General features: G+C 46.2%; 1 protein-coding gene across 2 annotated transcripts in view; it reads left to right on the top strand.

Moving 5' to 3' along the window:
• The first annotated feature begins 3,669 nt into the window (after positions 1-3,669).
• TAF4B (TATA-box binding protein associated factor 4b) overlaps positions 3,670-16,666 on the top strand; it is a 58,402-nt gene continuing 45,405 nt past the window's right edge. For both annotated transcript variants that reach the window (XM_036322292.1, XM_036322293.1), the window contains exons 1-6: positions 3,670-4,366; positions 9,364-9,509; positions 10,745-10,852; positions 13,284-13,445; positions 13,534-13,656; positions 16,177-16,266. In XM_036322292.1, coding sequence (XP_036178185.1) covers positions 4,060-4,366; positions 9,364-9,509; positions 10,745-10,852; positions 13,284-13,445; positions 13,534-13,656; positions 16,177-16,266 — 936 coding nt within the window. In that variant the 5' untranslated portion in view covers positions 3,670-4,059. The remainder of the gene's footprint in view (positions 4,367-9,363; positions 9,510-10,744; positions 10,853-13,283; positions 13,446-13,533; positions 13,657-16,176; positions 16,267-16,666) is intronic.

Raw genomic sequence — 16,666 nt, forward strand, 5'->3', positions numbered from 1 at the left:
AACCTGGGACCTTTCAGTCCCCAGGCCGATGCTCTATCCACTGAACCAAACCGGTTAGGGCACTATAGTTCCTTTCAAGGTGCATGAATTTGTGCACTGGGCCCCTAGTGCAATGGTCGGCAAACTGTGGCTTGCGAGCCACATGCGGCTCTGGCCCCTTGAATGTGGCTCTTCCACAAAATACCAACTTCTGTGCATTGGCCACGAAGTTTCAATTGCGCTGTACGTGCGTGCCCACACTTTTAGAAAATGGCCCATCATCCTAGGTTAAGGCAGCATTTGTAGCAAGCTTCTTCTTGGCCTAGCTTAGCCGGCTAATGTATTTGCCCAGCTTCATGAAGTTCAGGGAGGTTTCTGGGGTGCTATGAGGAAGAATTAGGGAGTACCTAGCTGTACTTACATTAATGTTTCTAAGAATACATATTTTTAAGGAAAAAACTTGTAATATTTTATTATGAAGACGAGGGGCCCAGTGCACAAATTTGTGCACCTTGAAAGGAACTGTGGGCCTCAAGGCTGCGGTGGTGGGCACAGGGATGGGTCTCTGTAATACTATCAACAATAAAAACAAATAGGTTGCAGGTTGGGTCCCTGGGCGGGGCATGTATCTGAGGTAACAGATCCATGTTTCTCTTGCTCTCTGTCCCTTCCTCTCTCTAAATATCAATAGACATATGCCTGGATGAAGATTTTTTTTATAAAAAGGTAAAAATGTTAACATTTAAAAATGGAATTCATTAGTAAAGTCAAAACTTTTTATAGGTTTAAGCTGCATTCCTTGAGCAGAGAAACGGCAGAGTGGTGCCGTGGGAGTGTGTTCTGCTGCAGAAAACCTCAGATGCTCTGATGCAAAAGCACAGACAGCGGGCAGATTCGGGCACAAAACTTGAAGGCATTTGGTTCTGGATTATTCTGAAGGTGAGGCCATGGCTATCTTAGCCAAACAGTTATGTCTTCTCAGGCAGATTCTTCAGCGAGTCTCATTGCACAGGTAAACAGGGCTTCCTCTTTAAATTCTGCAGAGTAGTAAGCTTTTATTTATTTTCCAAAGAGACTGTAGGCACTTGAAAAATCGTAAGGATAATAAAAATAATTTGCATTGTCTACTCTTAGCCTTTGGTTTTGCGCAAGTTAAATTGTGTTCGTGTGTGTGTGTGTGTGTGTGTGTGTGTGTAAAATAGTGACATGTTGGAAGGGTAACTTTTGTGCTTGTTCACAGTGCTTCCTCATTACCTGAATGGACGAGCAGAATACTTGGACAATTAATGATGCACTCCTTCCTTTTAAGGGTGCTTTGTCTGAATGCCTGTGTCTCCCCGCCCCCATTCAATATTCAAATCCCAATTCCCAAAGGCCTTAGTATTAGGAGGTGGGGCCTTTGGGAGGCGCTTAAACCTCGAGGGAGGAGCTCTGGTAAATAGAATCAGTGCCTTTTAAAAGGCTCCAGAGAGACCCCTCCCCCCTCTTCCCCGGGAGAAGTCCTCACCTGCAAGACCCTCACCTGGCCACGCCGAGCCCCGATCTGACTCCCGGCCTCCAAAACTGTGAGTTTAATTTCTGCTGTTTAGACGCCACCCGGGCTATGGTATTTTGTTACAGCAGCTCAAGTGGACTAGGATAGAAGGTAAATGGATAAGTATTTTTCCAATATCTTTAATTTTACCAATATTTTAACAGATAAACAGTAAAATCAAGTTGTAATCATCTCCATTTTTTCTTTTTTTTTTTTTAAATATATTGATTTTTTACAGAGAGGAAGGGAGAGAGATAGAGAGTTAGAAACATCGATCAGCTGCCTCCTGCACACTCCCCACTGGGGATGTGCCCGCAACCCAGGTACATGCCCTCGACCGGAATCGAACCCGGGACCCTTCAGTCCGCAGGCTGACGCTCCATCCACTGAGCCACACCGGTTTTGGCCATTTTTTCTTTTCTTACATAGAGGGGTAAAATGCATGTTGCCGTCCTACACATCCTGCTTTATTAGTATGTTTCCACAGGAAGGAAATGTGGTAAACATAATTATTACTGAACTCCAAATTCAGGACAGTCGTTTTCGGGCCGAGTAGGGAGCATATTCTTTGCAACTGGAAAGTTAAAATTCCATCAGTGAATCAAAGTTACAAAGCAACCAGATAGTATAAGAAAAATACGCTAGGCCACCTTAAAGAAAAAGCGTTCGTTCTCTGCCAAGCCCCGCCGTAGCTTGCTTGAGGTTATGTACACACCGGTGTAAAGTGGGTGCGTGGAGGGTGGTGGTCTAATGGAAGCTGGGCACTTGGTCTTCTTCCCACAGATACTTACTGAACTCCCTCCGCCCCGGAGAGAAAGCCGCCAGCGCGAAACGGCTCGCCCAGCTGGCGGAGGCATGCCGGGTTCCGGCCGATTCCCTGAGCTGTGGCCCGGCTCGGTTTAACCCCCGCACTTAGAAGCTCGCGTTTACCGAGCACCTGGTCTGCGCGAGGCGCTTTGCCGGAGGCCGTGCGCGGTGTGACGAGGCGCGTTGGCGGCGCAGCGGCCAGGGGTCCTGTGACATGCCGGCGGGTTAGAATCCGACGCGCTGGACAAACCACTCTTTAAATGCAGTTTCCCATCAGTCAGGCGAGGGGCGGGGGGGGACAAGGAATGTATCACTCAGGGGCCAGCACTCGGGTGCTCGGTTGATTTAGTCCCCCCCCCCCCCCCACCGAGGAGTGTCCCAGAAGGTGCGTGCTCGTCGGAGGCTGCATGGGTGGAGGGTGCGGTGGGTCCGCTCGCGGGGTCGGCTCTGGGTTTGGGCTGGACGTGGGGACAGCGGCCCGTGCGGGCGGAGTGCGCCTGGGCCGGCGGGCGGTGCCCGGCGGGAGGGCTGGAAGCCGGACGCCAGGTCGCCTGTCTGCGCAAAGCCCGTCCGGTCCAGGTCAGCTCCCGTCAACGCGGCGCGTGACTCCGAGAGCCTGCAATCGAGAGCGCTTCTCCGTGGAAGTCCACCGGGCCCGTCACCGATGCCCTCAGCAAGCGCTCTCATCCGGACGGTCTGGGGTCGCACCTGAGGCCCAGCCCACCGACACCGTCCCCGCTCCCTGGAGACGGGAGGTGGTGCGGCCTCCAGAGCCGCGCGGAGGGAAGGGCTTCCCCCGGGGGGCCGCCCAACTGCACAATTACCTGAAAATAGGCGGATCCTGGACCTGCAGCGTTCTTAAACATGTGAAAGGGAAGGACGTTTAAGACGTCCTCAGTGTCGATTGTAATGCTAATTTTAGCTGCGGCCTTAGCGCCGAGCCCTCAGGAAAACCCTGAGGAAGCGCGACGGTTTTCGCTGCTGAGCTCCCGTTTTCCCACCCGCCCTCCACCAACTGGCTGAGGAAGCAGCAGCGCGGGCGGCCTCCTGCCGGCTCTTCAAGGACCACGCCGCCGGGCCGCCGCTTCCAACGCGGCAGGCCCCGCCCATGCGCTGGCCCCGCCCACGCGCTGGCCCTCCGCCCGCTCGCCCCGCCTCCCTCTGGATCCTGGGGTAGGTGCTAACGCCCCTGGCGCCGCCCCTAGTGACGTCACGAGCGCGATTCCAGTCCGCGGCCAATCATGCGTCCGGATTCCGGGAAAGCCCGGGGCGGCGGGGCGGGGACGGTGCGCGTGCGCGGAGCCTCCGCGTGGCTATATAAACAGGGCCGGCGCGGGCGCGCGGGGGCTGCGCGGAGCGTGCGGCGGGGCCTGCGCGGAGCGTGCGGCGGGGCCGGGGTCGCTCGCGTAGGCGGGTTTGAAACTTGTGGCGGGAGTGAGGCCGGGCGGCGAGCGCCTCGCGGACGCCCTTCGGGAGCCGCGCCGCCGGGCTCTGCGGCGGGACCGAGGCGGAGGCGCCGGGCGGAGCCGTCGCACGTGCGGACGCCGAGGAGGGAGCGGCCGCAGGCAGCGCCCGGCGCGAGTGCCCCGCGTCCCAGCCGCGCCCGTCAGTGGCTCGCGCGCCGCTCCCGGGAGATGCTGTGGCGCCGGAGCCTCCCCGGAGCCGGCCGCCGCGGGACCCGCCTCCGCCCGCCCGCGCTCCCGGACCGGCGGCGCCGCAGCGGCCGCTGAGCCCCCGCGATGCCCGCGGGCCTTTCGGAACCGGCCGGCCCCGCGCCCCGCGCCGGCATGAACTCCTCGGGGACCTTGACGGGGCCGCCGGCCGGGGCGCGGCCGGTCCGGGCGGAGAGCACTTCCGTGGCCCCGGGCGCCGTGACGAAGGTTCCCGTCCACGTCCGCGTGGAGCCCGCGCGGCCCCCGAACTCCGTGGGGACCCTGGCGGCCAAGGTGGCTCCTGTCAGCGCGCTGCCCGCGGCTCAGCTGGTCACCGTGAAAGCCCCGGCCACCACGACCCTGCAGCTGCCCGCCAGCCTCCAGCTGCCCCCGGGTAGGTCGGGGCCCGGGGTGGGTGGGTCCCCCGCCCGCGGTGACTCCGGGGCCCCGGGCACCGAGCGTCGTGCTCCCGGGCACTGAGTGTCCTGCTCCCGGGCGCCGGGGGTGATGACGCTGGTGTGCGGGTCCGGGAGGTGCGGTTCCCCCACTTTCCCTCAGAGCCGCGCCGGGTCTGGCTGCGGAGCGTGCGCTGCGGGAGAGGCGATGTGCCTTCACCCCCGGCTGCTCTGTGGCGCTGCTTCCCATGGTTTGTGCAAAGGTTTTGCTCTGATCAGTTACCTGTAAATCCGACAAAGGGTACCTGAGCGTTTACCTGCTTTCCTCAGCGGAAAAGCTCTTGGAATTTCGGGGTGGGGGCAGCTCACTTCCCATTCTTTGCAGTGAACGCCTCTGTGAATTTTGCTCAGCGGAATGGGGACTCTGACAGGCCAAGGTGGCAAAGAAGTCCAAGCATTTGACTTCAAGGGTGTCAGCACCTCCCAGCGAAACGATGGGGTCTCTCTTGTCGCCAGGGTTCTGCTCGGTGGTGACCGTTGTGGAAAGATGATGCTCTTCACTTCTGATCGAGTTCTGCTTGTTTTGTCTGGGGCGCGGGGACGTGCACTAGTTAAGCTGTGTGCGTCACGGGGTACAGCTCCTTCTAGCTCCAGTGATCCTGCATGCATTCTTAGGAAGAGGCCAGGCTGTGTTTGAATGAAATCGCCTCCCAAAGCTAAACGGCCGTGTAGTCAGTGAAGTTTGTTTAGACGCAATTTTAAAAAGTATGGAAATGGGAGAACTTTCAAGAGGGAAAACTTGGTAAGTGGGAACTGATCACTGATTGAGCGTGTACTGGTCACCTAGGGAGGCTAGGCACTCTCTATGCATTATTTATTTATATTCTTTTATGTGTTGGTCATAATAGGTAGCAAGTAACCATTCCCTAAGGGTAATTTGCCCCGTGCAAAACTCATAGGTGTCGGGGAGAATTTTGAATCCAGATCTGTTTTGCTGTCCTCTCTCCACAACACTGTGCTTGCCACTTGGTGTGTGCGTACAGTTATGTCTCATTGCGTATCAGGGATAAAGGTGATTTATAGAGTTTTAGAGCCTAATCTTATACACTGAACTTGCCAGCGCTAGGTAGCAGCAAGCCAGGGCCCCAGCCTAAGGGCGTGGCCCCAACACCTGTATGCTGTGGCCTGAAGAAGCGCTCCTGGGAGGAGATGAATTGCCTTTAGTGGTGGTCAGCTCCAGAGGGGGTGGGCGGGGCTTCTGGGGGCAGCTGGTGGGGATTCTTGCTGACCTTGTGTTCTCATCCGTGCAGAAGAAGGTAACCAAGAGCTGAATGAAATGGAGACACTAATGTTTTTGCAAGGTTATGATTCTTGTACCATTTCTTTTACATACGGAGCATTAGCACTTAATGACTCAAGGATGCTTTCCTTAATTATATAGTAGTCTTATACTTTAAGGGGGTAGTATAGTGGGACCTGGGTTTTCGACCTTCATTCGTTCGTTCCAGAAGGCGATTTGTTTGAAGACTGAATTATTTTTCCCCCCATAATACTTCCCTGTTTTAGCCTTTCTCATATACATGCACATGTCTAATGTGCTGTTTAATCTATAAAGAAACACTTCTTAAATGTATCAAACTAACCCCCACTAGCCTTAAACAAAATTTTCATATCTCACTGCCTCCACCGACAGCATTGGCTGAATTGCTTTTAGTTTATCCAACTCCAGTCAACAACAGTTTTTCTACCTATTCAGTTCCCTGCGATTGTTGTTTGGTGAGCATCTTCGCAGCCTAAGCAACATTAGCACTCGTAATGGCCTCTTTATGTTTTAATTTGTGTTAATCCTGATTTCACCAGCAACAAAAGCATTTTCTCCTTTGTTGCCTGAGAGATGCTTTTTGTCATGTTGAGGTATAAGCATGAAAGGGTTGTCTGGTCGAAAACTGAAGTTTTGGTTGACAACTGACACATTTTTTCTGTGAACAACTTGGTTGAGAACTGAATTGTTGGAGATGGGCGACGTTGGAGAAATGAGATTTGATGATATACTTTAAGTATTTGATTTCTCTTTAGAATTTCCTCTATGATCAGAACTGGTTTAAATAATATGTAAATATGGGAAGATCCAAGATGGCAGCAGACTAGATGGAAGCTACATTCACCTCCTCCCAGGACCAACCTGAATTACAACTAACGTCTAGAAAAACCATCCTGAATAAGCAGCTGGAGAGAAGCCTTGTAACCAAGGACTGACAGCGGGGGCCACACTGGGCCGGTTATTTACCAGAGCAGGACTGGAAGCAGCCAGAGCCCCTCAGTACATGAGTGGATAACATAACCGTGCTCCACTTACACATGGAGTAGATACTACTCGCCATAAAAAGGAAGACAATCTTACCCTTTGTGGAAGCATGGATGGACATGGAGAACAGTATGCTAAGTGAAACCAGCTAGTCGGAGAACGACAGATACCATATGATTTTGCTCGTGTGGAATCTAATTGAACTTAATCAAAATTGAGACAGACTCAGAGAGAATGGGCAGACAGCTCTGGTGAGGGTGTGGGGGAGAGTGTTGTTGGTGGGGAATCCTTTCCAGGAGATTTGCAATTTACTCTGTTGGAGGAATCACTATCTATGGCAGCTATAGCCTTACAAACTACATTTCTTTACTAAATAGTAAGACTTGAAAGTTGAAATTACTCCTCGATCCCTGGGCTACAGAAGGGAAGTTGGGTTAGCAGGCACAAAAACAACATTAATCTCATTGTGCATCTCCCCAGGGCTCTTGGGTGACCAGGAGTGTTGTCAATGAGCAGTAATTCTTTTGAAAGGAGTCTTTTCTGAGAAGTAGGTTTCAAGAGTTGGTTCAATGTATTCAGTAAGCCGTGTTTAAACACTTGTGCTGTCATCCAGGCTTCTTGTTCTGCAGAGTGGATTTAGCGTAATTCTTAAGGGCCCTAGGTTGTTTGGAATGGTAAATGAGTAGCATTGGCTTCATCATAAAGTCACTAGCGGCATTCGCCCCTAAGAAGGGAGACAAGCTGTCCTTGGAAGAGTTGAAACCAGGCATTAACTTCTGTCCAGCTGTGAAAGTCCTACATGGCATCTTTCAAAGTAAGGCCGTTGTGTCGACATTGCACACCTGTTTCACCTGAATCGCCTTCATTAATTGTCTTAGCTAGATCTCTTCTCCGTTTTTATGGAGACCGCTCCTTTTTGTAAGCCTCAGGAACCAACCTCAGCTCGCTTCGGACTTTGTCTGCAGCTTCCTCACTTCTGTCGGCTTTTGTAGAATTGAAAAGGGTTAGGGCCTTCCTCTGGATTAGGTTTCAGCTAAAGAGAATGGTGTGACTGGTTTGACCTAATACCCAGACCACTAAAACTTTCTTCTTTCTTATGATTCATGTGTTCACTGGAGTAGTATTTTTAATTTTCTTCAAGGGTGTTTCCTTTGCATTATTAACTGTTTGGTGCACAAAGCCTAACTTTCAGCTTGTCTCAGCTTTTGACCTGCCTTTCTCTTAATCATTTCTAGCTTTTGATTTAAAATGAGAGATGAGGGATTCTTCCTTTCACTTGAACAGTGAGAGACCATTGTAGGGTTAATATTAATAACTATTAATTTCAATATTGTTGTGTCTTGGGGAAAGGGATAGAGATGGGGAAATTGCTTGCCAGTTAGTGGAGTAGTTAGAGCATACGGCATTTATTGAGTTTGCTATCTTATATGGGCATTGTTGTGGCACCCCAAAACAGTTACAGGAAATTAAAGAATCCTGATTACAGAGCATCATAATAAATATAATCATGAAAATTTTTGAAATATCACGAGAATTACCAAAAATATGACAGAGACATGAAATGAGCAAATGCTTTTAGACTTCTTAATTTTTGCCTATCTGGTAAATATAAGTTGATATCTCACTGTGGTCTTAATTTACCTTTCCCTGTCATTGGCACCTGTTATTTTGGACATTCGTCCTTTTAATATATGTGAACTAAAAATTTCTCTCATCTTGTGGTTTGTCTTTTTACTGGTGGCCTTTTGCTAAACAAAAGCTCTTTTGATATAGTCAGATGTATCAAACATTATATAATTAAATTCTTAGTCCAAGTTAAGAATGATAATTTTCTACATTAAGAGTTTAAAAGGTTTTCCTTTTTTACCCTTGAGTGGTTTTTGTGGATGGTGTGAAGCTTTCCGTCTTTTCCATGTAGATAGCGCATGGACCTAGTCCTGTTTATTGAATAGTCGGTCTCTCTTTTCCTCACTGATCTGCAGGGCCTCTTAGGAAAATTTGACATTACATAACTGTATGAGTCCGTTCTGGGCTTCTCTGTTTTGTTCCATTAGTCAGTTTGTATAGTCTTACCATGCCTTCTTACTCATGGCATCTTACTCACTGTAGCTTTATAGTTTCATGTCATGAAGAAAAAAGTATTTGCCTCCTCCAGAAAGGTTTCAGCCATATACTTAGACTTTTAAGTAGGTTTGAGTAAAAACATTTTTATATTTTATATAACTAGAGGCCCGGTGCACAAAATTTGTGCACGGGTTGGGTCCCTAGGCCTGGCCAGTGACCAGGGCCAATTGGGGCCTTCCTACCGCCGGCCTGGGCCTGCCGGACAGCAGGGTGGGGAGGAGGGAGGGACCACAGGAGGTTGACTGGCTGTGGGGAGGGACCAGGGGAGGTTGGCCGGCTGCAGGAGGTTGGCTGTGGGAGTGCACTGACCACCAGGGGGCAGCTCCTGTGTTGAGCATCTGCCCCCTGGTGGTCAGTGTGTGTCATAGCGATTGGTTGTTCCGGTTGTTGTTCCAGCATTCTGGTTGCTTAGGTTTTTATATATAGAGACTAGTAGATATGGAATTCAGTATGTACTAATCACTTTTTCAGACCATTTACATTACTGAAAGAAATAGGAGAAGAAATAGCTGATGATTATGCTTCATTTATCAGCTACATCAAATTTTTTTTTCTTTTTCAATATAGGAACAGTTTTGATCAAAAGTAACAGTGGTCAGTTGATGTTGGTATCTCCTCAGCAACCTGTAACAAGAGCCGAGACTACAAGTACCATAATTTCAAGGCCGGCGCTACCAACGAATCCTCAAACAGTCAAAATCTGTGCAATGCCGGTAACGTACCTTAACTCTTTTTTTCTTTTTTCATTTTCTTTAATTTATCAGGTATCTTGGTTTTGTCATTTGCTGATTGCTAAAACAATAAAAATTCAGTCTTCATACTCAAAGATTTTGTAGTCCTTAAGGGACTGTTCAAAGGGCTGTTTGTATCTTTAAAGGAAAGAAAGCCATTCTGCTTCAATTTTAATTTATAGCAAAATATTAAGGCTACAGTTTAGTATTCACTTTTATCCGTAGCTTATAGAAATTACCTTTAAGAAATTCAGAACTTTAATGCAGTATTTTATCACCTTGGTGTTGTACAGAACCGATTTATTTTACATACATGATGATCTTTCTGGGTACCTGCAGCTTACTTTGTGTGCCTGAGTTAAAATATACATATACACATACTTATGGGCATCTTTGATTAAATAGAAAATGCTGAATATAGTATAGCATTTTCTTGGTGAGTCAGGTTCATGCGAAAGAAAGATTGCACTGTTTTCTGTGGTAATACTATTCTCTGCCAATTTACATCTCCCCCACCCCCATTTTTTTTCTCTTCTAATTTGATTCTGGGTTTTCAACCAGTCCTTTTCTCTGTTAACTGTATCTGCCAGTGATAGCTACTCCTTCCCTTTCCAGTTTGCTGTATCTAACTGCAGTGGGTTGAGAAGATAGATTAGCAAGATTTTTTTCTATCAATGATAGCAAATAAGAATCCACGTTTTCTATATACGCCATACTGTCGAGTTTGGAAATTTATCCTGAAGTAATTTGATACTTATTTGTTAAATCACTTGCCTCCTTAGGTATATGAAATATCAACTGGTCGATTGACCAGTTAAGTTCATAGTAGAGAATGTGCATAGCATTTATAAAGTTAGAAAGCTAAGTACAACGAAGAAGTCTGCTATGGTAAAGTGTTTTTATATTTGCCCCAGTACTGATTGATTTTTTTTTTAATTTTTTTTTTAAAAAGATATCTTTATTGATTTCAGAGAGAAGGGAGAGGGAAAGAGAGATAGAAACATCAGTGATGAGAGAGAATCATTGATTGGCTGCCTCTTGCACGTCCCCTAATGGGGAACAAGCCTGCAACCCAGGCATGTGCCCTTGACTGGAATTGAACCTGGGACCCTTCAGTCCGCAGACTAACGCTCTATCCATTGAGCCAAACCAGCTAGGGCCTGATTAATTTTAAATTACTAATGCTGATGACTCTGTATTATCTCTCCAACCTCCAGAATTCTAATTCACAGTTAATCAAGAAAGTGGCTGTGGCACCTGTTAAACCATTGGCACAAATGGGAGCTACTGTGGTAACCACTGTTACAAAGCCTTCCTTAGTACAAGTAAGTGTGACAGATGGGTGGCTATGTGTGCCCTGTTATTCTTCCGTATTTCTTTATTATTTAGCTGCTGGAGGCCCGGAGCACGAATTCCTGCACGGGTGGGGTCAGGACCGATAAGGCCGGGCCGGCCCGGCCCGGCCGGGGGAAGGGGCCATGGGCGGTTGGCCAGCCGGCCCCGCCCCCTGGTTGAACTCCCGGTTGAGGGGACAATTTGCATATTAGGCTTTTATTATGTAGGATTTTAAAATATATATATATTTTATTGATTTTTTACAGAGAGGAAAGGAGAGGAATAGAGAGAAACATTGATGAGAGAGAAACATTAATCAGCTGCCTCCAGCACACCCCCTACTGGGTATGTGCCCGCAACCAAGGTGCATGCCCTTGACTGGAATCGAACCTGGGATCCCTCAGTCTGCAGGCTGATGCTCTATCCACTGAGCCAAACCGGTCAGGGCTATTATATAGGATTTTCTGCCAGATGTATAAGTTGCTGGCTGTGTGACACTGAAGAGAGCAATTTAGTGATGTATGATGACATGTATCAAACTGGTAACTGTTGGAGGTATGGGAAACACAAGATAAACATGGTGTAGATCAGTGATGGCGAACCTATGACACCTCTGACACGCGAACTCATTTTTTGGGTTGATTTTTCTTTGTTAAATGGCATTTAAATATATAAAATAAATATCAAAAATATAAGTCTTTGTTTTACTATGGTTGCAAAGATCAAAAAATTCCTATATGTGACACGGCACCAGAGTTAAGTTAGGGTTTTTCAAAATGCTGACACGCCGAGCTCAAAAGGTTCGCCATCACTGGTGTAGATTCTTAGAATATCAACTTTACTTGAATATTTTAAATTAACACAAATGCATCAAATTGCCATGTCTCCAAGTGTCCAGAAGCGGGTGCTGTATGCAGATAGAAGACAAGCATTTAAACTAGAATGAAGGTGCAGTGTTCAGTTTTATGTGTGAATTGTAAATATTATTCTCTCTCTACCCTCAAACTTTACTCATATTCTGTAACTTTTAGTGACTATCCTTAAAATAAGTTTGTTGCTTTATCTCAATATAGTTTTCTAAATTACAACCTGACTTTGATTTCTTGTATGAAACTTTTTATCCTGCAGATGGTGCTATAATCACACCTCATTTCAGTGGAGGGTAGAAGAAGCAACTGAAATTCTTTTCAGTGTGAAAATAAGATATCATTTTCATAATATTTGTAATGCTTCTTACTCTTATGGTCTACATAAAAGCAGCTTACCTAAATACTAGAGGCCCAGTGCACGAAATTCGTCCCCTCAGCTCGGCCTGCATCCTCTCACAATCTGGGACCCCTTGGGGGGTGTCGGGCCTAAACCGGCAGTCAGCTGTCTCTCTCACAATCTGGGACGCTGCACGCACCAGTGACCATACTTTTCACACAGGTGAAAGGCATCTTGCTGTTGTACGGGCAGCTACATTTTTTTGCCCTGATTATAAAAAGTAATACATAACCTGATCCTTCTGAGGAGTAGTATCATTTTCCCCATCTTATGGGTGGAAAAACTGAAGCAGAGAGAAGTTAAGTGATTGGCTTTGTCACACAGTTATAAGTGTCAGAATCAGGGCTGACCACAACATGTGCAAGCCAGAGTACATGAATGTTATCAGTGCATCATCCTGTTTTTTCAGTGTTAGAGTAACCTTGCCAGGTTTTAATTTTTAAATCTAAGAGACTGTTCCCAATATATAGGGTAGGGTCCTTAGGCCTGGCTGGCCATCAGAACCATCTGTGGGGCCCCTGGCCAGCTGGCCCTGCCCCCCCCCCCCCCCATCGGCGCCACTGGTCACCTCCCTCTCGGGGGAGCAGACTCCTGTGCTGAGCGTCTGCCCCCTGGTGGTCAGTGCGTGTCATAGTGACCGGTCATTCTGCTGGTCATTCCACTGTTTGGTCAATTTGCATATTAGGGTTTTATATAGGATAAAATGGCCAGTAAATCTCTCTGCTTTATACTTATGAAAAAGCAGAGAATTACAGAACAGGAAATTCTATATTTCTATATAAAGACTTACTATTTCCAATCCTTTTTAGACAAGTATTAATATTTTGTGAGGACTTTGTGCTTGGCACTGTATTTCAAAAAGAACCCTAAAGTAGTAGGTAGCATTGCTATTCTTGTTTTTTTTATAGACAGGAATCAGAGGGTTAGCAGGAGTAAAGAACTTGCCTGAGGTCAATGCTCAGTAGGTGTCAATGAAAAGAAGGTAGGTGAGACTGAATCCCAGATCTACTAGAGTCCAGAGCTTTTGTAGCTGTTACATAACATAAAAGCAAAGATTTCAAGTCCATCTGTATAGTCTGGTAAGTGAAATGTGGCACCCACTATGATACCTATCACAGTGATACATATCTAAACATATGCTCCTTTTAATTTCAGTCTGTGGCTGTGCCAACCACTGTTGTCACAGTCACTCCTGTGAAGCCGTCGAATACTGTAACTACCCTGCAGCCTTCAAGTTTGGGAGCATCACAGGCACCCTCTAGTGAGCCCACCCTCAAAGCAGGGAACTCAGCAGCTGCTGAGGCCAACCTCACTCCGGTAAGCTCTCACTGCACCTTCCATCAGTGCAGCTCTTCAGAAAAGTTTTAACTCTCTTCTGAGTGCTTGTTTCTATTTACATGTTTAGGCGATGCTAGAAAATGTGAAGAAATGTAAGAACTTTCTGGCGATGTTAATAAAACTAGCATGTAGTGGATCACAGTCCCCAGAGATGGGGCAGAATGTCAAGAAGCTGGTGGGACAACTTTTGGTAAGTCAGTGCAATGAAGCCTTGCAAGCTCTGTAAGATCCATAGAACGTCTTTTAAATGGGAAATAACTGTTTTTAAATGAAGTTTCTTTTAAATGGGTTTTTACATAAACTTTGCTTTTGCTGCTTGAAAGCTTTGTGGTGATTGTAAGTCTCAGGCCAGTCTATTGTAGTATACACTGCTTTCTCTGTGTCAGTCTTCTTCCCTTAGCCAAAAGGGGACTTGGAGAGAAGGTTGACTTTGTCAAATAAAAAGTTGTGAGAATTGTAAATGCCAAAAGCCGGGCTATTAAAGAGTAAAATTCAGTTCTGTATGTCCAAACAACAAACTTGGGGACCTATGGAAATAAATTCACTTCCTCATGCCTCAGCTTCCTCCTGTGAGACGAGCAGAGTAGATGTGATGATCTTTGAGGTTTATGCTAAGCGCCAAGATGCCGTGTCTCAGCCTCCAAATTGTTTCTTCTACCCTCTTTCAGGTAAAATGCTCAGACATGCTGCAAAGCGGATGAATGTGGAAATTAGCATATTAACTGTTTAAGAAATATGTGGAGAATATAACAATATAATTTTGGATTTTTATTTTTATAAGAGTTTATTTGAACCAAACTGCTGACATATGTATACTGAGAAGCAAGATCCCAAATGCTCTGAGCATAGCAGCTTTGCATCTCTGTGTCCACGTTTGAAGTGAAGGAGGGGCGTGGAAGATGACGTGGGAGTGGGGAAAAGCAAGGCCGGAGTTGGATACAGGAGAGTTGGCAAGATTGTGCGCTCTTTTGAGGGTTAATACCCCTTCCCGGGTTCCACCTCTGGTGTTTCGAAGGTTTGTTATGTACATGCCCCAGAGCACTGGACAGAGCTGGCTCACACTTTCCACTAAAGCTCGGGCCTGGGCATGACTGCCCATGAGCTGCCCAGTTAGGCTTTCATGATCAGATCACCCTTGAGGTTACTTCCCATAGAACACCCCCTCTTTTTGTCCGTAGTTGCCCTTTTTGATCATAAATCAATTGGAAGGATGCCTGGAAGACCAAAATTTTAGTCGGATAGTGTGGTCTCACAGCTTTGGGAAGCCTCAGTATCAGTGTTGCCTTGCTGACCATTGGGGTGGGGCAGTGCTGTAACCATAGGATCTGAGTTGAGGGGGTATTTTTCCCAAAAAAGGGAAGAGCAGGTTAATGGAAGGTAGTCAGGTCTTATGACCTTCATTGTGAGAAAATAGTCTTAGATCATTTTTATCCTATGAACTATCATGATTTGAGGTTTTATTTACCTTCTGTTTTATTTTTCTGTATATGGCTTCTAGTATAACATTTACATAAACCATGAGAAGAATATTAACAGTGATATATGTCCAATAGTCAGAAATAGCTGGACTATATAGAAAAACCCAAAGAATAAGTATAACAATTATTATGACTCATATCATTAGTATTTTAGGTAAAAACAGTAAAACAAAATGGGTTCTGAGGCCAGTATCAATCCATAACGATAAAGCTTTGTCGGTGTCTTGGGATAGCTGTCTCTCTCTGGTGTCAGTGGCTTCTCACCCTCGAGGAGTCTTTGATATCCGTAAACAGGAATAGATGTCCCTCAGATAGGTACCTGGGGAGTTCCCTGTGATGTTGAGAGGGTCTTACCTGATGCTGGTTCAACAGCATCTCCATCACAGGCTGCTCTTCCTTGAGCATCTTGATTTGGTCTGTAGCAGAATGTTCTGTGTGGCTCACATTACTTAACACACAATATTAAAAAGATGTCTACTGAAGGGTTTATATTTAGTCAAATGAATTTTTACTGCTTCATTGAGGACATTTAAAGAGGAAACTGGCTCTATTTTTTTTTTTTTTTTACCCCAAATGCCTGGTGAGATAGAATATGATGACATCTCTTTCAATTTGTTGCCATTGTCTTCTTGCCAGCAATTTTACCTACTGATACTTCTATACCATCAGTGCAGATCTCAGCACAGTGAAACAGGCCAAAAAAAAAAAACCTTTTTAGTATTAATATGAAAATAATTTAGACCTCATAGACCCCTGAAATGCTTGGAATGTAGGGCAGTATGGAAGGCTTCCTAAGTCCTTTGGAACAATTGTATATCTGTTATTACAGCCTCCCCGTATTCTAAAAATAGTGTATCCTGATGAAGGTAATTTCAAAATTGAAAAACAAAAACAAAAAACCTCCAGTCCCCCAAACCAAGTAACTTCCTATTCTCTACTCTAAGAAATGCAGGACTCCTGTCCACTTCGTCAGGCTCTGAACAGCCTGCGGTGCAGTAGCTCCACTCAGACTGCCCTACTCTGGTTTTGCTTACCGGGACCATCCCTGCATGAACAAACACGCCCACTGCTTACGATTACTCATTTCACAAGTGGCATGAAAAAAATGCCTCCATTGAATGATGGACTTACCACTGTTCAGAGCTTGTTATGTTTACATCCACGAATTACATGTTGTTCCTGCTTTAAAATATTTGTAGACCTAAACATGTTTTTCTTTCCCTTGTCCTCAGGATGCAAAAATCGAAGCAGAGGAATTTACTAGACAACTGTATGTTGAGCTCAAGTCTTCACCCCAGCCTCACCTAGTCCCTTTTCTTAAGGTAGAGTTACCTATTTATTACTTTGAAAAAATCCTTGGTTTTAGATTACTTTTAATGTAATTTAAAACCCAAATATTTCAGCATGCTACCAACTTAAGGCGAAGGTAACTAGCAATGTAGGAGAGGCCTCTCAGTTTGTAACCTGTAACTCATGTTGCTAGTTCATATTCTTTGGTTTGGAACACACTGGGAAAACTGAAGTACCATCTGAGTCATGAATATAACTTGATTATGTTATTTAATGCTTGTATGTGCAAAATTCTTGACATTTACAAAAGTAGGGCCTTCTGCTCTTTCCTAATGACTCACATTCTCTTAGAAATTAACAGCATAATGCCAAATTTAGGGAAAGGCTTTTTTTTTTTTTTTTTTTCAATTTCAGAGAGGAAGGGAGAGGGAG

This window comes from Myotis myotis, unplaced genomic scaffold (assembly GCF_014108235.1).
Source record: "Myotis myotis isolate mMyoMyo1 unplaced genomic scaffold, mMyoMyo1.p scaffold_m19_p_9, whole genome shotgun sequence".
In the NCBI taxonomy this organism is placed as follows: domain Eukaryota; kingdom Metazoa; phylum Chordata; class Mammalia; order Chiroptera; family Vespertilionidae; genus Myotis; species Myotis myotis.